This window comes from Ictalurus furcatus, chromosome 4, assembly GCF_023375685.1.
Source record: "Ictalurus furcatus strain D&B chromosome 4, Billie_1.0, whole genome shotgun sequence".
Taxonomy (NCBI): Eukaryota; Metazoa; Chordata; class Actinopteri; order Siluriformes; family Ictaluridae; genus Ictalurus; species Ictalurus furcatus.
In genome coordinates this window covers 32940072-32960470 of record NC_071258.1, presented here as the reverse complement: position 1 = coordinate 32960470, position 20399 = coordinate 32940072, and the positions used below count along the sequence as shown (strand labels likewise).

The following is a 20399-nucleotide window of genomic DNA, read 5'->3' as shown; positions in this document are numbered from 1 at the left end:
AGGAAATCAAGGGACAAAATAAAACAATCGTTTTCTGATTTATGTATTTATTATTTTATTCTTCTTTTTGGCAGATCTGGGTCTCCAGAGACCATCAAGATCATGGATGAAAAACCATTATCCAGAATAAATCTTACACAATATGCAACATATAATGATTCATGAATCTTTACATAAGACATATTATTATGCAGGCAATTGAATAATGTACAGTTATTCTACAATTAATATTTTGTAGCTATTTCTTTTGTGGTCTTCGACCCAGGATGACCTTTTTGGTATTCCGCTCAGGGTGCAACAGTATAATGTAGCACTTTGGAGTAAATATGGCTAGCAGCAGCCCAAAACTAGATGCCAAGATAGCAAAGACCTCGACAGCCACAGAATACTTCCCTGGAGAGCTGACGTATGCAGGCACAAAGGTGATCCACACAGCACAGAATATCAGCATGCTGAAGGTGATGAATTTGGCCTCATTAAAGTTATCTGGAAGGTTCCTTGCTAAGAAGGCCAGAAGAAAGCTTACAGCAGCCAGCAGGCCAATGTAGCCTAATAGAGTTGCAAACCCTATCACAGAACCCACAGCACATTCAAAGACTATTTTTGAGCTGATGTAGCGAGTGTTTTTGTGGGGTGTGGGAGATGCTGTCGCCAGCCAGACTGTACATATAACCACTTGGAGGCCTGTGAGGACCAGCACTGTACCTCGCTGTTGGGCCACCCCAAACCACTTCATAGCATTTTGGCCTTCTGGCTGAGAGGCCTTAAACACAGCCACAACCACCATGGTTTTGACCAGGATGCTGGAGACGCTCAATACGAAGCTAATACCAAATGCCACATGCCTCAGTTGGCATGTCCACAGCCGAGGCTGGCCAATGAACAGCAACACACACAGGAAACACAGTTTGAGTGACAGGAGCAGCAGGAAACTCAGCTCAGAGTTGTTGGCCCGGACCACAGGGGTGTGTCGGTGATGCACAAACACACCCAGAACCCCAGTGCAGAAGCAGGTGCCGAACAGAGAAGCTGTTGTTAAGGAGATGCCCAGTGGCTCTTCATAGGACAGGAACTCCACCTCCTTTGGGACACAATGGTCCTTCTCTGGGCTAGACCAGAACTCGTCAGGGCACACAATGCATTCATTAGAATCTGAGTGAAAAGAGAAAGAGAAAAATGACAGTGAGAATGGGAGAGATTATCAAAAATGAACAGCACACATATTAATTGTATGCTCTCTCATTTATAAAATATAAAGGTCATGTTCACCTGTTGTGTTGCTGATCTCTCCATCAGCACAGGGCAGACAGTCAAAGCAGCAGATGGGCATGCCTTTCTTTATGGCTCTTCTGGTGCCCAGGGGGCAGCTTTCACTGCACACCGACCTTGGTGGCTAATAAATGGAGAGTCCAGATTCAACAGTTAAGCAATGCAATACTTCTGCTGTACGTTTACTAGCCGAATGAATAAAAATAATGAGAAATTGCCATTGTTTCACGTGTACATAGTTTAATATATAAGCAGGTTCTCTAACACAGTATAGGCTCACTGTGATTTAAGTGTATGTGATTTACTTTCTTTGTATCAAAGTTCCAAAATAGAGCATCCTCATTCAGTGTAAGCATATGGTCTGTCTGTGCAGCTTCATCCACCACACCAACTGTGTGGACCCCAATCGACCCATCTGGGTTTGGCTGCCAGTTCATGACATCATAGATTGCCAAAGGATCGCCATTCTTGTCAAAGGATACATGGTCCCCAAAGCCAGTGGTGAAATTCACAGTCTGTAGGTAATGGACAACCTGTACCAGTGATTAGAAGAGACAAGCAGAGAGGACAGGTGTTAAACATGTGTTTGATTGACATGAATATATTACCTAAAATATAAACTCATTTTAGGGCAATGCTTTACACTTTCATCTGATAGAATTACATAGACTTTTAGAAAAAAAAATCACTAATTTTTCTATGACTAAACATTAAGCGTTACAAATTATTTTACAAGCAAGTCATTTTTTTTGTTTTTAAACAGTAGAGGTTTTTAAATAATTAAATAAGTTTCAAGTAGAGTGAATACAGAACTGGTAGTTTAGGAATTCCTCATTGTGTGGTGTAAAAGCATACATATAAAACTATATACACATTTTTGTTCTCACTGCAATATGTGTGACAGTTGTATCAGTTTCACCTGCCAAGGCTGCAGGGTAGATATTCTGGCACAGCTGTGACCATTAAAGGGCCCTTTGCCATCCTGACACTGTGTCAGGTCATGCAGGGCATGAGCTAGTGCATAAACTGCTTTATATACATTATAAGAACCCCTTAGTTCAGATATATCACTGTATGCTGTATTTGTGCTGCTCAGATCTTCATCCCCTGTGCACAACATTATTCTATCTTTCCCAGCAGTCTGCATGCCAGCTGAGTCAAACCTGCATCCGAACATCTCCTCCCAGAAGATCCGCACCATGTTGTTTGCGGGTTGCATGTCAGGGCGTAAGTTTAGCAGGAAGTCCCGAAGCCCTGCAATCTCTCCACGACGGATGGCAAAGCCTAGAGTTCCTCCAAGGAATGGTAGCAGGCGTGATGTGAAAAAGACAGGTGAAGTAGCCCAGGCCTCACTAGCAATCCATTGCTTTTCAGTGACATTTTTGAGAACCACTTCATCCATTAGTGGAAACAAGTAGGCCCCAGTAGAAATTACCACCACCACCTTGGCTGTGGACGTTTTGATAACTCTGACAATACGCTCCACATCTCTGCGGTTGTTGTCCCTTGGCAGCATCTCAGAGTAAGCCACACAGCCACCCAGCTGTTCCTGAACATCCTGGTGGAAGGAGTGGGCAGCATAGATACCATAGTCATCATTGCTGTACACCAGGCCCACCCATGTCCAACTGAAGTGTTTCAGGATTTGGACAATGGCACGCACCTGGAAGGCATCACTGGGGATCGTCCTGAAAAAGGAGGGGAACTGATGCCGGTCAGTGAGACAGGAACAAGTGGCATAGTAGCTTACCTGATGGAAAGTGAGAGAAAAGAGATAGAGTAAGAGAAAAAGAATATGCAAAATAAAGGAGGACATAAAATTACAGAACATCTGAGATATGGCATTCAGAAATTAATCTATTGCCACATAAATAGTACAAATATAATAATATCATAGATGCTACAGATTTACAGATATAAACTCAAGCTACATTTCTCCTCAGTTGTTAGAAACAAACTGAACTTTCCCTGAATCTTTACCATGGGCACTTTAAACAACCCCAGGACACTAGAGATAGCAATAGAGTGAGTGGAACCCGGGTCCCCCACTATCCCAATCACCGGGGGAGGACCAGTGCAGTTGGAGGCAACCAAGCTGGAGGCAACTTCATCAGTTCCACTGATCAGGGCTGTGGCTGCCCGAAATGCCACAGCAAGCTTCACACAATTGTCATACAGATGGTAGCCCAGTGTGATGTTAGGAAGCAGGTTGGGATTTCTATTAATCTCATCAATAGCAAAAACCATAGTCATTGCCTGCTGGAAGCTTGCCATGTCAAACCTGTGGCAATATCATAGACAAAGAGATAGATCATATGATTGAAGATATAATAATGCGTTTATTGAATCAATTGTGTAATCATGCTGTACTATTGTTTTGTGTACAAACAAAGTATGCTTTTTATAAATATACACATTAAGTTCATGCACGTGCACACCAGTTCATGCAATAATTTTTGGCAACAGATCAATAATTTCAAATATATTATCATCTCAATGAATTAATTCACTTAATAAATTAAATCTTCTGTTAACCATGGTGTCTGTTCCCTGTTTCTGCTTTTTCTCATTATTACACATTGCTGAACCCACTCACTGTTCACAATAGGGCTGTTCTGGCTCACTTGTGAAGCTCAACTCTGGAAACAAAGTAAGAAAGTGGACCTCAAATATGCCTCCCATAATAAGGTCTCCATCCTGGTGCATCCCATTTAGCCTGAAGTGACCCCGGAGCTGACAGTATCCTGAGTCTAAGTCCAATCCAGTAGCTAAAGATGTGTGGTAGAAGAGGGCCAATGCTGAGCTCCAGGCTATATACGTATACAGATATTTACCAGGCCACATCTTTCTCTCCCTGTGCTTCTCTCTCTCCTTCTTTTTCTGTGGTAAATATGTGGTTGAGTTTTTTTTTTTTTTTTTTATAGCTGGTGAGGTCACATGGGCCTCTGTGGAAAAAATGGCAACATGTTTATATGGTTATATGTAAGTGATGTAACGGTTGATTCTTATAATTCTTTTATGGTATTTACTTTTCCTAGTATATGAAGATACATATACTGTATGTTAGTGTATTTTATTGTCCTTTAGCAATCTCAGGAATTTATCAACATGGATTGCGTTTGGTTAATTGTCCTTTTGCTACAAGTGATTTTGTTGTTATTGGTAAGGTATATGAATATTCAATTATTATCCTTTCATATATATATATATATATATATATATATATATATATATATATATATATATATATATATATATATAGTAGCGCATTTTTTTCTCTTTTTTTTGTTCTACAAAGCACATTACATTGTTTCTCATTCATACTCACACAACAGCGGTAGCAGAGCTGCCATGCAAGGTGCTAGGAGGAACTTGGGGTTCAGTGTCTTGCCCAAGGACACTTCGGCATGTGGAGTCATGTGGGCCAGGAATCAAACTGCCAACCCTACAATTACCACCTGAGCCACAGCTGCCCATATATATATATTGTGAGGAATTAGCCCGGGGAAGGGCGGCGTACAGACCCACAGGAGGCAGAAGAACGTTCACAAACGGTGGTTTATTGGTGCAAGGGTGAAGTGTGTGGGTTGTGAGGGGATGAGTGCGGGGCTTGTGGAGGCGTGACTGCCGGTGTAGCCTACTCGTGGCGGGGGCGGGATTCCCGAGACGGGGGCGAGGGTTTTCCTGGGCCGGCGTCCTCCGTAGGTGGGACTCTCACCACCCGGCGATCTCGTCCGCGCTTGCACCTTTTGTGGGGAGAGAGAGAGAGAGAGAGAGATTAGCATGGGGCGTGAGGTTACCGTCGTGCTCGGTGATTGCGAGTCGCTATGTCGCTGGAAAACACGCACAGAGTCCGTCTTGTCGCTACGGTCTTCTCTTCTCTCGTACGGCCGGAAGCGCGCCCTTTTATCCTCCTCCGCCGTCGCCTGAGTGGTGGAATTTCTCCGTTGGGTCCGCCAATCGCTGGCCGGCGTCGCCTCAGTCCCACCCCGCCGCGGCGGTCCTTCCGGCTGGCGGAATGTTCGGCACGAAGCTGCCCACGTCGTGCCGGTGCGGCAGTTGGAGAAGGAGCGATTTCCTTCTTGTGTGCGCCGGCTCTCTGCCCGTCGCGACAGTACTCCCCCCTCAGCTCCGAGCCTACTGCCGCTCGGTGGTGGGCCCAGAGGGTGTCTCGTCGTGAGAGCCCATCCGCGTTACCATGCTGGGCCCCCCGCCCGGTGCTTAACCTGAAAGGAGAAGTCTTGTAAGGCGAGGAACCAGCGGGTTACCCGGGCGTTGGTGTCCTTCGCCTTGGCCATCCACTGCAGGGGGGCGTGGTCCGTTATGAGGACGAAGTGCCTGCCTGCCAGGTAGTATCTCAGCTCCTCGATGGCCCATTTTATCGCCAGTGCCTCCCGCTCGACCGCCGCATACTTCCTCTCGGCCGGGGACAGCTTCCGGCTGATGTAGAGGACCGGGTGTTCTTCCCCGTCGAAGGTCTGGGAGAGGACGGCGCCCAGCCCGGTCTCGGATGCATCAGTATGCACGGTGAACGGGAGGTCAAAGTCCGGGTTGCGGAGTACCGGCGCGCTGGTGAGGGCCCCTTTTAGGGCCTGGAAGGCCCTTTCTGCGTCGGCTGTCCACCTGACCTGGTCTGGCTGGCCCTTCTTTGTAAGGTCTGAGAGGGGAGAGGTTACAGCAGAAAAATTAGGCACGAACCTGCGGTAGTAGCCCGCCAATCCCAAGAAGGCACGTACCTGCTTTTTCGATGTCGGATGCGGGTAGCCCTTCACAGCCTCGATCTTCTTTAGTTGGGGCTTCAGCATTCCCCGTCCGATGCGGTATCCCAGGTACTGGGCTTCCGTCAGCCCTAGGTGGCACTTCTTTGGGTTGGCGGTCAGGCCGGCCGCCCGGAGTGCTTTCAGGACCTCCCTGAGGTGGAACAGGTGGTCGGCCCAGGTGGAGGAGTGGATGACCACGTCGTCCAGGTAGGCCGCTGCAAACTGCCGGTGGGGCCGCAGGAGGATGTCCATTAGCCGCAGGAATGTGGCGGGCGCCCCGTGCAGCCCAAAGGGGAGAACCCGATACTGCCAGTGGCCGGTGGCCGTGCTAAAGGCCGTCTTGGGCCTTGCCTCCGGTGCGAGCGCCACTTGCCAGTAGCCTTTGGTGAGGTCCAGGGTCGATATGAATCGGGCTCTCCCCAGCCTCTCGACCAGGTCGTCCACTCTGGGGAGGGGGTAGCTGTCGAACTCTGACACCTGGTTCAGCCTCCGGAAGTCGTTGCATAGCCTCATGCTCCCATCCGGCTTCGGCACGACGACGATGGGGCTGGACCAGGGGCTGCTGGACTCCTCGATGACGTGGTCCCCCAGCATGCGACTGACTTCCTCCAGAGACTGGCCAGGACTCCTGGTGGTACCGAGAGCCGAGCCCCGGAGATTGCGGCGACGTACAAAGGGGACCCCGGCCCGGCCGGCCTACCTGGCCCAGGATGACGGAGAGGCCACCACGGAAGGTAAGACCCCCCAAGCTACTAACCCTCTGTCGTCTGTCTTTCCCCAGGTGAACCGAGAGGGGAAGTTCGGCCGGGAGCAGAAGGAGGACGACCGGCTGAAGCACTGCTGGGCTCAGGTACGGGTGATAGAGGGGGTCGACCAGAGTCCAGACCTGAGGCTCCCCACATCGTACTTCCTCGTCCGAGGGGGGCTCCTCTACCAACGGGCCTGCCGCTGCGGGGAGCAGGTGGACCTACTGGTGGTGCCCCGACCCAAGACGGCCGTCTTATTGCACCTAACCCACACCCATCCACTCGGCGGCCACCTGGGGGCCTGAAATACCCTGGAGAAGCTGCGGGACTGCTTCGTGTGGCCCGGGATGGATGCGGAGGTCCGGGCCTTTTGCCAACAGTGCCCGCAGTGCCAGCGCACGGCCCCGCGGAGGTCCCCGCCGGCGCCCCTGATCCCCCTGCCCATTATCGGCGTCCCGTTTGAGCGAGTGGGCATGGATCTCGTGGGGCCCCTACCCAAGTCTGCCCGGGGCCATGAATACATCCTGGTCCTCGTCGACTACGCCACGCGGTACCCCGAGGCGGTGCCGCTCCGCAAGGCCACCTCGCAAAACATCGCCAGGGAGCTGGTACTCCTCTTCAGTCGAGTGGGGATCCCCAAGGACGTTCTGACCGACCAAGGTACACCTTTTGTCTCGAAGCTAATGGCGGATTTGTGTCGTCTGTTGCAGGTGAAGCACCTCCGGACGTCGGTGTACCACCCCCAAACCGACGGGCTGGTCGAGAGGCTCAATCAGACCCTCAAGCGGATGCTGCGCCGGGTGGTGGACGAGGAGGGAAGGAACTGGGACCTCCTCCTCCCCTACGTACTTTTCGCCGTTCGGGAGTGCCCCCAGGCGTCCACGGGCTTCACGCCCTTCGAGCTCCTGTTCGGGCGGCGCCCGCGGGGATTGTTGGACGTGGCCCGCGAAGCCTGGGAGGAGCAACCATCCCCCTTCCGCTCCGTCGTCGAGTACGTGCAGGACATGCAAGCAAGGATTGACAGGGTGGGCCCCATCGTCCGGGAGCACATGCACGCGGCGCAGGAGGAGCAGAAGAAGGTATACAACCGCCCCGCACAGCCCCGGGAAGTCCAGCCGGGGGACCGGGTCCTCCTGTTAGTGCCCAGCAGCGCCTGCAAGTTCCTCGCCCGGTGGCAAGGTCCATATACCGTCCTCGAGCGCCGGGGCCCGGTCAACTACCGCCTGCAGCAGCCTGGTAAGCGGACGGACGAGAAGCTATACCATGTAAACCTGCTGAAAAAATGGGTGGAACCAGCCCCGGTGGTGTCGGCGTTCTGGCGATAAAATGGGCCATCGAGGAGCTGAGATACTACTTGGCAGGCAGGCACTTCGTCCTCATAACGGACCACGCCCCCCTGCAGTGGATGGCCAAGGCGAAGGACACCAACGCCCGGGTAACCCGCTGGTTCCTCGCCTTACAAGACTTCTCCTTTCAGGTTAAGCACCGGGTGGGGGGCCCAGCATGGTAACGCGGATGGGCTCTCACGACGAGACACCCTCTGGGCCCACCACCGAGCGGCAGTAGGCTCGGAGCTGAGGGGGGGGTACTGTCGCGACGGGCAGAGAGCCGGCGCACACAAGAAGGAAATCGCTCCTTCTCCAACTGCCGCACCGGCACGACGTGGGCAGCTTCGTGCTGAACATTCCGCCAGCCGGAAGGACCGCCGCGGCGGGGTGGGACTGAGGCGACGCCGGCCAGCGATTGGCGGACCCAACGGAGAAATTCCACCACTCAGGCGATGGCGGAGGAGGATAAAAGGGCGCTCTTCCGGCCGTACGAGAGAAGAGAAGACCGTAGCGACAAGACGGACTCCGTGCGTGTTTTCCAGCGACATAGCGACTCGCAATCACCGAGCACGACGGTAACCTCACGCCCCACGCTAATCTCTCTCTCTCACTCTCTCTCGTTTTTTTTTTTTTACGTTTGTGGTAGGCGAGTCTGTACTATGCCCGCATCCTCCACCAGTGTGAGGAATTAGCCCGGGGAAGGGCGGCGTACAGACCCACAGGAGGCAGAAGAACGTTCACAAACGGTGGTTTATTGGTGCAAGGGTGAAGTGAGTGGGTTGTGAGGGGATGAGTGCGGGGCTTGTGGAGGCGTGACTGCCGGTGTAGCCTACTCGTACAACCTACAGCTTTATATATTTTTTTTTTTATCTTTGCTATGTCTGAATGTGAAAAACATCCTATGCTCCCCTTTTTGTTTGAATTATATTTTCTAAGAGAATAACCACAAGATGTTAGGTATGAACTATACTATTTAATTGTCCAAAATTAAGGTCTCACTAAAGTAGGAAATCAAGGGACAAAATAAAACAATCGTTTTCTGATTTATGTATTTATTATTTTATTCTTCTTTTTGGCAGATCTGGGTCTCCAGAGACCATCAAGATCATGGATGAAAAACCATTATCCAGAATAAATCTTACACAATATGCAACATATAATGATTCATGAATCTTTACATAAGACATATTATTATGCAGGCAATTGAATAATGTACAGTTATTCTACAATTAATATTTTGTAGCTATTTATTTTGTGGTGCACGACCCATGATGACCTTTTTGGTATTCCGCTCAGGGTGCAACAGTATAATGTAGCACTTTGGAGTAAATATGGCTACCAGCAGCCCAAAACTAGATGCCAAAATAGCAAAGACCTCGACAGCCACAGAATACTTCCCTGGAGAGCTGACGTATGCAGGCACAAAGGTGATCCACACAGCACAGAATATCAGCATGCTGAAGGTGATGAATTTGGCCTCATTAAAGTTATCTGGAAGGTTCCTTGCTAAGAAGGCCAGAAGAAAGCTTACAGCAGCCAGCAGGCCAATGTAGCCTAATAGAGTTGCAAACCCCATCACAGAACCCACAGCACATTCATAAACTATTTTTGAGCTGATGTAGCGAGTGTTTTTGTGGGGTGTGGGAGATGCTGTAGCCAGCCAGACTGTACATATAACCACTTGGAGGCCTGTGAGGACCAGCACTGTACCTCGCTGTTGGGCCACCCCAAACCACTTCATAGCATTTTGGCCTTCTGGCTGAGAGGCCTTAAACACAGCCACAACCACCATGGTTTTGACCAGGATGCTGGAGACGCTCAATACGAAGCTAATCCCAAATGCCACATGCCTCAGTTGGCATGTCCACAGCCGAGGCTGGCCAATGAACAGCAACACACACAGGAAACACAGTTTGAGTGACAGGAGCAGCAGGAAACTCAGCTCAGAGTTGTTGGCCCGGACCACAGGGGTGTGTCGGTGAAGCACAAACACAATCAGAACCCCAGTGCAGAAGCATGTGCCGAACAGGGAAGCTGTTGTTAAGGAGATGCCCAGTGGCTCTTCATAGGACAGGAACTCCACCTCCTTTGGGACACAGTGGTCCTTCTCTGGGCTGGACCAGTACTCGTCAGGGCACGCAGTGCATTCATTAGAATCTGTGTGAGTGAAAAAGAGGGAAAATAAAAAAAACAAAAACAAAATGACAGCACACATTTTAATGGTATGCTCTACCATTTATAAAACATAAAGGTCATGTTCACCTGTTGTGTTGCTGATCTCTCCATCAGCACAGGGCAGACAGTCAAAGCAGCAGATGGGCATGCCTTTCTTTCTGGCTCTTCTGGTGCCCAGGGGGCAGCTTTCACTGCACACCGACCTTGGTGGCTAAGGGATGGATAGTCCAGATTTAGTTCAGCAATGCAATAATTCTGCTGTATGTTTATTGTACATTTTCTATTGGTGAAATTACCATGCATGACATGAGTTCAGAATGCACTGACTAGAAAGAATAAATGAATAAAGATACATAAAAATTGATAGTATTGCAAATGTAATTTAAAATATAACCCTTTTTTTTCACATTATATGCTCCCTGTTATTTATGAGTATGTGATTTACTTTCTTTGTCTCAAAGTTCCAGAACAGAGCATTTTCATTCAGTGTAAGGACATGGTCTGTCTGTGCAGCTTCATCCACCACACCAACTGTGTGGAGCCTGATCGACCCATCCGGGTTTGGCTGCCAGTTTATAATATCATAGATCGCCAAAGGATTGCCATTCATATCAAAGGATACACGGTCCCCAAAGCCAGTGGTGAAATTCACTCTCTGTAGATAATGGACAACCTGTACCAGTGATTAGAAGAGACATGACAGGCAGATAGAACAGGTGTTAATCATGATTTTGACTGACAAGAACATTATATTTACTATATAAACTTCTGAATATAATACTATTCCTGATTTTGGCTTGTAAAATCATTAAACTAAATATGTTTGTATTTGTTCTCACTGCAATGCATGTGGCATTTGTGCAATGCTTCATTAAGCATGTATGTATTTCTCAGTTTCACCTGCCAAGGCTGCAGGGTAGATATTCTGGCACAGCTGTGACCATTAAAGGGCCCTTTGCCATCCTGACACTGTGTCAGGTCATGCAGGGCATGAGCTAATGCATAAACTGCTTTATATACATTATAAGAAGCCCTTAGTTCAGATGTATCACTGTATGCTGTATTTGTGCTGCTCAGATCTTCATCCCCTGTGCACAACATTATTTTATCTTTCCCAGCAGTCTGCATGCCAGCTGAGTCAAACCTGCATCCGAACATCTCCTCCCAGAAGATCCGCACCATGTTGTTTGCGGGTTGCATGTCAGGGCGTAAGTTTAGCAGGAAGTCCCGAAGCCCTGCAATCTCTCCACGACGGATGGCAAGGCCTAGAGTTCCTCCAAGGAATGGTAGCAGGCGTGATGTGAAAAAGACAGTCAAAGTAGCCCAGGCCTCACTAGCAATCCATTGCTTTTCAGTGACATTTTTCAAAACCACTTCATCCATTAGTGGAAACAAGTAGGCCCCAGTAGAAATTACCACCACCACCTTGGCTGTGGACGTTTTGATAACTCTGACAATACGCTCCACATCTCTGCGGTTGTTGTCCCTTGGCAGCATCTCAGAGTAAGCCACACAGCCACCCAGCTGTTCCTGAACATCCTGGTGGAAGGAGTGGGCAGCATAGATACCATAGTCATCATTGCTGTACACCAGTCCCACCCAGGTCCAACCGAAGTGTTTCAGGATTTGGATGATGGCACGCACCTGGAAGGCGTCACTGGGGATCGTCCTGAAAAAGGAGGGGAACTGATGCCGGTCAGTGAGACAGGAACAAGTGGCATAGTAGCTTACCTGATGGAAAGTGAGAGAAAAGAGATAGAGTAAGAGAAAAAGAATATGCAAAATAAAGGAGGACATAAAATGACAGAACATGTGAGATATGGCATTCAGAAATTAATCTATTGCCACATAAATAGTACAAATATAATAATATCATAGATGCTACAGATTTACAGATATAAACTCAAGCTACATTTCTCCTCAGTTGTTAGAAACAAACTGAACTTTCCCTGAATCTTTACCATGGGCACTTTAAACAACCCCAGCACACTAGAGATAGCAATAGAGTGAGTGGAACCCGGGTCCCCCACTATCCCAATCACCGGGGGAGAACCAGTGCAGTTGGAGGCAACCAAGCTGGAGGCAACTTCATCAGTTCCACTGATCAGGGCTGTGGCTGCCCGAAATGCCACAGCAAGCTTCACACAATTGTCATACAGATGGTAGCCCAGTGTGATGTTAGGAAGCAGGTTGGGATTTCTATTAATCTCATCAATAGCAAAAACCATAGTCATTGCCTGCTGGAAGCTTGCCATGCCAAACCTGTGGTGATATCATAGACAAAGAGATAGATCATATTATTGAAGATATAATAATGCGTTTATTGAATCAATTGTGTAATCATGCTGTACTATGTTTTTGTGTACAAACAAAGTATGCTTTTTATAAATATACACATTAAGTTCATGCACGTGCACACCAGTTCATGCAATAATTTTTGGCAACAGATCAGTAATTTCAAACATATTATCATCTCAATGAATTAATTCACTTAATAAATTAAATCTTCTGTTAACCATGGTGTCTGTTCCCTGTTTCTGCTTTTTCTCATTATTACACATTGCTGAACCCACTCACTTTTCACAATAGGGCTGTTCTGGCTCACTTGTGAAGCTCAACTCTGGAAACACAGTAAGAAAGTGGACCTCAAATAGGCCTCCCAGAATAAGGTCTCCATCTCGGTGCATCCCATTTAGCCTGAAGTGACCCCGGAGCTGACAGTATCCTGAGTCTAAGTCCAATCCAGTAGCTAAAGATGTGTGGTAGAAGAGGGCCAATGCTGAGCTCCAGGCTATACACATATACAGATATTTACCAGGCCACATCTTTCTCTCCCTGTGCTTCTCTCTCTTCTTCTTTTTCTGTGGTAAATATGTGGTTGAGTTTTTTTCATAGCTGGTGAGGTCACATGGGCCTCTGTGGACAAAATGACAACATGTTTATATGGTTATATGTAAGTGATGTAATGGTTGATTCTTATAATTCTTTTATGGTATTTACTTTTCCTAGCATATGAAGATACATATACTGTATGTTAGTGTATTTTATTGTCCTTTAGCAATCTCAGGAGTTTATCAACATGGATTGCGTTTGGTTAATTGTCCTTTTGCTACAAGTGATTTTGGCAGTTGTTATTGGTAAGGTATTTGAATATTCCATTATTATTTTTGTATATATATATATATATATATATATATATATATATATATATATATAGATAGATAGATAGATAGATAGATAGACAGATAGAGAGATAGATATAGCTCGTTAGACTGGAGTCTGGCTCTCCTCCAACCCAGCTCATATTTCTGCTTTTCTGTTTTCTCAGTTTGGATGAATCAAAATGGCCCACTGATATGAAATCCAAAGCATCACGATACTGATGCTTATCACTCAGACATGACCAGGTCACATAGTGACTCACCTGAAATTCAAACAGTGAAAAAACATTACTTAAATAGTATATTTTATTATTTAATTTTACTAATGCAAAACTTAGAGTGGTTGTAAAATTATGTATGCTTTATGCATGCTTCCAGCTCGCAATTTCCACTCTCTGAAATGTCATTAAGAAATGGCAGTTAAGGGGATTTGTGGAAGTCAAGACAAGATCTGTAAGACCAAAAAAACCTCTCAGATAAAACTGCCTGTATGCTGGGCCCCAAATGGCAGCAAGGAGGTCAGTTTATCAAGTTTGTCTTGCCTATACTAATCCATTTCTGGATTGCCTGAACCATTGCCAGTTTATGACTTTAAATCTCTCATTGGCCTTTGGATTTGTCTGTTTTGTCATTTGTATTAATAAAAGTATACTTGAATAATCCAAGCCTTGCTGTGACTGACACAGAATAGAAGCCATATTTTCTGTGCATGTGTGAATATCACTCAACAATCAACATTGCATTGGCTTTGCTTTGACTTAAACAAGGTGATCTATCTTTCTTGACCCAAATTCTGATTACTTACTGACTATTTTAACAAAAATAATTATACATTAAATCTTGTATTTATATTTTGCATAAAAGTTACATTTTAGTGAATATTTTACAGTTAAATATTCAGCTGCTCCACTGGACAACCAGTACAGTCCAATAAAGGGGTTGCAATATACAGCTTTATAATTTTTTTTTTTTTTTTATCTTTGCTATGTCTGAATGTGAAAAACATCCTATGCTCCCCTTTTTGTTTGAATTATATTTTCTAAGAGAATAACCACAAGATGTTAGGTATGAACTATACTATTTAATTGTCCAAAATTAAGGTCTCACTAAAGTAGGAAATCAAGGGACAAAATAAAACAATCATTTTCTGATTTATGTATTTATTATTTTATTCTTCTTTTTGGCAGATCTGGGTCTCCAGAGACCATCAAGATCATGGATGAAAAACCATTATCCAGTATAAATCTTACACAATATGCAACATATAATGATTCATGAATCTTTACATAAGACATATTATTATGCAGGCAATTGAATAATGTACAGTTATTCTACAATTAATATTTTGTAGCTATTTATTTTGTGGTGCACGACCCATGATGACCTTTTTGGTATTCCGCTCAGGGTGCAAGAGTATAATGTAGCACTTTGGAGTAAATATGGCTACCAGCAGCCCAAAACTAGATGCCAAAATAGCAAAGACCTCGACAGCCACAGAATACTTCCCTGGAGAGCTGACGTATGCAGGCACAAAGGTGATCCACACAGCACAGAATATCAGCATGCTGAAGGTGATGAATTTGGCCTCATTAAAGTTATCTGGAAGGTTCCTTGCTAAGAAGGCCAGAAGAAAGCTTACAGCAGCCAGCAGGCCAATGTAGCCTAATAGAGTTGCAAACCCTATCACAGAACCCACAGCACATTCATAAACTATTTTTGAGCTGATGTAGCGAGTGTTTTTGTGGGGTGTGGGAGATGCTGTCGCCAGCCAGACAGTACATATAACCACTTGGAGGCCTGTGAGGACCAGCACTGTACCTCGTTGTTGGGCCACCCCAAACCACTTCATAGCATTTAGGCCTTCTGGCCGAGAGGCCTTAAACACAGCCACAACTACCATGGTTTTGACCAGGATGCTGGAGACGCTCAATACGAAGCTAATCCCAAATGCCACATGCCTCAGTTGGCATGTCCACAGCCGAGGCTGGCCAATGAACAGCAACACACACAGGAAACACAGTTTGAGTGACAGGAGCAGCAGGAAACTCAGCTCAGAGTTGTTGGCCCGGACCACAGGGGTGTGTCGGTGATGCACAAACACAATCAGAACCCCAGTGCAGAAGCATGTGCCGAACAGGGAAGCTGTTGTTAAGGAGATGCCCAGTGGCTCTTCATAGGACAGGAACTCCACCTCCTTTGGGACACAGTGGTCCTTCTCTGGGCTAGACCAGAACTCATCAGGGCACGCAGTGCATTCATTAGAATCTGTGTGAGTGAAAAAAAGGGAAAATAAAAAACAAAAACAAAATAACAGCACACATTTTAATGGTATGCTCTACCATTTATAAAACATAAAGGTCATGTTCACCTGTTGTGTTGCTGATCTCTCCATCAGCACAGGGCAGACAGTCAAAGCAGCAGATGGGCATGCCTTTCTTTCTGGCTCTTCTGGTGCCCAGGGGGCAGCTTTCACTGCACACCGACCTTGGTGGCTAAGGGATGGACAGTCCAGATTCAGTTCAGCAATGCAATAATTCTGCTGTATGTTTATTGTACATTTACTATTGGTGAAATTACCATGCATGACACGAGTTCAGAATGCACTGACTAGAAAGAATAAATGAATAAAGATAAATAAAAATTGATAGTATTGCAAATGTAATTTAAAATATAACCCTTTTTTTTCACATTACATGCTCCCTGTTATTTATGAGTATGTGATTTACTTTCTTTGTCTCAAAGTTCCAGAACAGAGCATTTTCATTCAGTGTAAGGACGTGGTCTGTCTGTGCAGCTTCATCCACCACACCAACTGTGTGGAGCCTGATCGACCCATCCGGGTATGGCTGCCAGTTTATAATATCATAGATCGCCAAAGGATTGCCATTCATATCAAAGGATACACGGTCCCCAAAGCCAGTGATGAAATTCACTCTCTGTAGATAATGGACAACCTGTACCAGTGGTTAGAAGAGACATGACAAGCAGATAGAACAGGTGTTAATCATGATTTTGACTGACAAGGACATTATATTTACTACATAAACTGCTCAATATAATACAATTCCTGATTTTGGCTTGTAAAATCATTAAACTAAATATGTTTGTATTTGTTCTCACTGCAATGCATGTGGCATTTGTGCAATGCTTCATTAAGCATGTATGTATTTCTCAGTTTCACCTGCCAAGGCTGCAGGGTAGATATTCTGGCACAGCTGTGACCATTAAAGGGCCCTTTGCCATCCTGACACTGTGTCAGGTCATGCAGGGCATGAGCTAGTGCATAAACTGCTTTATATACATTATAAGAAGCCCTTAGTTCAGATGTATCATTGTATGCTGTATTTCTGCTGCTGAGATCTTCATCCCCTGTGCACAACATTCTCTCATTTTCCAAAGCAGTCTGCATGCCATCTGAATCAAACCTGCATCTGAACATCTCCTCCCAGAAGGCCTGGACCATGTTGTTTGTGGGTTGCATGTCAGGGCGCAAATGTAGCAGGAAGTCCTGAAGCCCTGCAATCTCTCCACGACGGATGGCAAGGCCTAGAGTTCCTCCAAGGAATGGTAGCAGGCGTGATGTGAGAAAGACAGTCGAAGTAGCCCAGGCCTCGCTAGCAATCCACTGTTTTTCAGTGACATTTTTCAGAAACACTTCATGCATTAATGGCATCAAGTAGGCATCAGTAGAAATTACCACCACCACCTTGGCCATTGACGTTTTGATCACTCTGACAATACGCTCCACATCTATACGGTTGTTGTCCCTTGGCAGCATCTCAGAGTAAGCCACACAGCCACCCAGCTGTTCCTGAACATCCTGGTGGAAGGAGTGGGCAGCATAGATACCATAGTCATCATTGCTGTACACCAGGCCCACCCATGTCCAACCGAAGTGTTTCAGGATTTGGATGATGGCACGCACCTGGAAGGCGTCACTGGGGATCGTCCTGAAAAAGGAGGGGAACTGATGCCGGTCAGTGAGACAGGAACAAGTGGCATAGTAGCTTACCTGATGGAAAGTGATACAGAAAAGGAGAATTAGTAAGGGATAGGGAATGCACAAAAGAAAGGCAGATATAAAATGACAGACCATGGAAAATATGTCATTCTGAATGTAGAAGGACTTATAGTAATCATTCGAATAAATCCATTGACACATTTTAGTACAAAGTTAATTAAATAGATATAAACTCAAGCTACATTTTTTTCTCAATTTCTTTGAAGACATCTTAACTTTTACCATGGGCACTCGAAACAACCCCAGGACACTAGAGATAGCAATAGAGTGAGTGGAACCCGGGTCCCCCACTATCCCAATCACCGGGGGAGAACCAGTGCAGTTCAGGCCTGAGGCAATTTCATCAGTTCCACTGATCAGGGCTGTGGCTGCCCGAAATGCCACAGCAAGCTTCACACAATTGTCATACAGATGGTAGCCCAATGTGATGTTAGGAAGCAGGTTCGGATTTCTATTGATCTCATCAATAGCAAAAACCATAGTCATTGCCTGCTGGAAGTTTGCCATGTCAAACCTGTGTCAATATCATAAACAAAGAGATAGAAAATGTGAGTGAAGAAGTAAAAATGGTTGTATTAAATAAATTGTGTAATTCTGCTGTGCTTTTTTTTTCTCTGAGTGCAAGAGGGTGCACTGACAATTGCTTTGTCAAACCCACTCACTGTTCACAATAGGGTTGCTCCGGCTCACTTGTGAAGCTCAATTCTGGAAACACTGTAACAAAGTGGACTGCAAATAGGCCTCCCAAAATAAGGTCTCCATCTCGGTGCATCCCATTTAGCTTGAAGTTGCCCCGGAGGTGACAGTATCCTGAGTCTAGGTCCAAGCCAGTGGCTGAAGATGTGAAGGAGACAGCCAATGATGAGCTCCAGGCTATGCACAGATACAGATGTGACACAGAGCACATCTTTCTTTCACCCTGCTTCTCTCTCTCCTCCTCTTTCTGTGGCAAATATGTGGTAGAGTTTTATATAGCTGGTAAGGTCACGTGGGCCTCTGTGGAAATTATGGATATATGCTTATATGTAATATATGTATTGGTTGATTATTATAATTTTTATACTATTCACTATTCCTACTTAAGATACTTTATGCTAGTGACCTTAAGTGTAACCTCAGGAAAGCCACATCCATTGCTCATTGGGTTGCTCTTTGTTATTTGTCCACTTGCTAACAGGAATTTTGATCATTGTTATTGGTAACATATTTATTACACTATTTTTGATTACTACTTTTTTAAATATTTGAGTTGTTTTATAAGTACTATGCTGTTTCTATAGTGTACTTTATGTAACACCTTCAGAAGAATTATAATAGAGTCATATTGTATTATAACTTTTGTTTGTTTAATTATTTTTGCCAGGGCAGTGTTAATATTCTTCTATGTTGGAATGTTCCAGAATTTGTCAGAAGATGAATTCTTCTAAATTACTGTTTTTTCACTATCCATTATTCTGTGTGAACATATTTACATTCTCTATGTTAATTACCCATAAAAATCAAGCAGGGTCTATCACTTTACAGATACAAGATAAGATAACACACACCAGATTTACTATATTATGTTGCAAATCACCATCCACCACAAAACATTGTTAATATGAGTTATCTAGACCATCATTTCCCAACCTTTTTTCAGTCATGGCACTCTTTGAAATTTGAAAAAAAAATTGTGGCACTCTACACAAACACTAATGCTAGACAGCGTTAAGCCTGGTTTATACTCAACGCATCTGAAATAGCGCGAAGAAGAGTGCGGCAAAAATGACGTCATCGCAGAGTGGGCGGTCGAGCACGTTGAGTGTGCGAGGCCTTATTTCTCGTAGCTGTTTGCACAGCATTTTTTGTAACTTGCTGCACGGTGCCGCATGCGGAAATGAATGACTTCGAGGCGACTCTTGCTGAAAGGTACGATTGTACAGGCATTTATATGATCCACCCATGCGGGACCAAAATGGCACAAAATTCTTGGAAAGGTTTTTAAAAATAGTGGTTTAGATTTGCTTTGTACATACTGTTGAAAGAATAATGGCATAGTCACCTGTGAGCCTCATCCAAGACCATAAAATAGCAACTGTTTACAGGCTAGAGAGGTCGAATGGGGCAGATGAGGCCAAAGATAGAGACTGGTGACGTCATTTTTATATATTATATATATATATATATATATATATATATATATATATATATATATATATATATATATATATATATATATATATATATATATATTAATATATATATATATATATATATATATATATATGTATATTAATATTAATATTAATATATATGTATATATTAATATTAATATATATATATATATATATATATATATATATATATATATATATATATATAAAAATCAATAAACCCTTAAATTTAGTTATATATTTGACGAGTAAACAGTGCAGGGGGACCAGCACATGGTCCCCTTTTCTACCTGTCATGTGCCTTGTGACATAGAATGTGTATGTATATCACGTCGAAACTGTGATAATGTTGTGCCACACATCTTTTTGCCTCCTGCAGATGGCAATATTGAACCTGTCTTTATTAATATTGTGGATTCCAACACTTCAATTCAGTTCAATTTCAATTCAATTCAATTTTATTTGTATAGTGCTTTTTACAATAGACATTGTCTCAAAGCAGCTTTACAGAAATATCAACACGGTATACAGATATTAAAAGTGCGAATTTATCCCAACTGAGCTGTCACGTATCGTGACGGAGCGGAGATAGGACGGATGCAAGTGCGGTATGAACAGTTGTTTATTTTAAAAGAGAGACAGGCAGACAAATCCAAAACAGGCGAAGGTCAGGCGATCAGCAAACAGGCATACACAGGGTTAAACATGAATAAAGGTCGTGGTCACGGAAAACAGGGTCGATAAACAAAACGAGAAACATGAACTATGACGAGAAACTGGGAGCGG

The 20399-nt window shown here is 45.0% G+C and overlaps 3 protein-coding genes across 3 annotated transcripts; all 3 read right to left on the bottom strand.

Annotated features, from left to right (window-relative positions):
* Positions 1-238: 238 nt before the first annotated feature.
* LOC128606333 (extracellular calcium-sensing receptor-like) lies at positions 239-3990 on the bottom strand. The gene is made up of 6 exons (XM_053622369.1): positions 3866-3990; positions 3250-3550; positions 2189-3019; positions 1575-1802; positions 1270-1393; positions 239-1152 (listed from the first exon to the last, which is right to left on the bottom strand). Exons 1-6 carry the CDS (start codon positions 3973-3975, stop codon positions 239-241), a joined length of 2508 nt encoding a protein of 835 aa, XP_053478344.1. The 5' UTR covers positions 3976-3990.
* A 5291-nt stretch (positions 3991-9281) lies between these two features.
* On the bottom strand, positions 9282-13380 carry LOC128607054 (extracellular calcium-sensing receptor-like). The gene is made up of 6 exons (XM_053623673.1): positions 12856-13380; positions 12240-12540; positions 11179-12009; positions 10724-10951; positions 10366-10489; positions 9282-10260 (listed from the first exon to the last, which is right to left on the bottom strand). Exons 1-6 carry the CDS (start codon positions 13101-13103, stop codon positions 9347-9349), a joined length of 2646 nt encoding a protein of 881 aa, XP_053479648.1. The 5' UTR covers positions 13104-13380; the 3' UTR covers positions 9282-9346.
* Positions 13381-14587: 1207 nt separating this feature from the next.
* On the bottom strand, positions 14588-18367 carry LOC128606332 (extracellular calcium-sensing receptor-like). Its single transcript, XM_053622368.1, has 6 exons — positions 18123-18367; positions 17683-17974; positions 16621-17451; positions 16166-16393; positions 15808-15931; positions 14588-15704 (listed from the first exon to the last, which is right to left on the bottom strand). Exons 1-6 carry the CDS (start codon positions 18365-18367, stop codon positions 14791-14793), a joined length of 2634 nt encoding a protein of 877 aa, XP_053478343.1. The 3' UTR covers positions 14588-14790.
* Positions 18368-20399: the final 2032 nt, after the last annotated feature.

Excerpts from the sequence above, each read along its gene's own strand:
- LOC128606333 (XM_053622369.1), bottom strand. The coding sequence starts at position 3,975 with ATGCACCAGGATGGAGACCTTATTATGGGAGGCATATTTGAGGTCCAC. Across the intron at positions 3,551-3,865 it reads GAACAGCCCTATTGTGAACA|GTTTGACATGGCAAGCTTCC; the intron begins GTGAGTGGGTTC and ends ATATTGCCACAG. Across the intron at positions 1,394-1,574 it reads GGAACTTTGATACAAAGAAA|CCACCAAGGTCGGTGTGCAG; the intron begins GTAAATCACATA and ends TCCATTTATTAG.
- LOC128607054 (XM_053623673.1), bottom strand. The coding sequence starts at position 13,103 with ATGTGGCCTGGTAAATATCTGTATATGTGTATAGCCTGGAGCTCAGCA. Across the intron at positions 12,541-12,855 it reads GAACAGCCCTATTGTGAAAA|GTTTGGCATGGCAAGCTTCC; the intron begins GTGAGTGGGTTC and ends ATATCACCACAG. Across the intron at positions 10,490-10,723 it reads GGAACTTTGAGACAAAGAAA|CCACCAAGGTCGGTGTGCAG; the intron begins GTAAATCACATA and ends TCCATCCCTTAG.
- LOC128606332 (XM_053622368.1), bottom strand. The coding sequence starts at position 18,367 with ATGTGCTCTGTGTCACATCTGTATCTGTGCATAGCCTGGAGCTCATCA. Across the intron at positions 15,932-16,165 it reads GGAACTTTGAGACAAAGAAA|CCACCAAGGTCGGTGTGCAG; the intron begins GTAAATCACATA and ends TCCATCCCTTAG. Across the intron at positions 15,705-15,807 it reads AGAGATCAGCAACACAACAG|ATTCTAATGAATGCACTGCG; the intron begins GTGAACATGACC and ends TCACTCACACAG.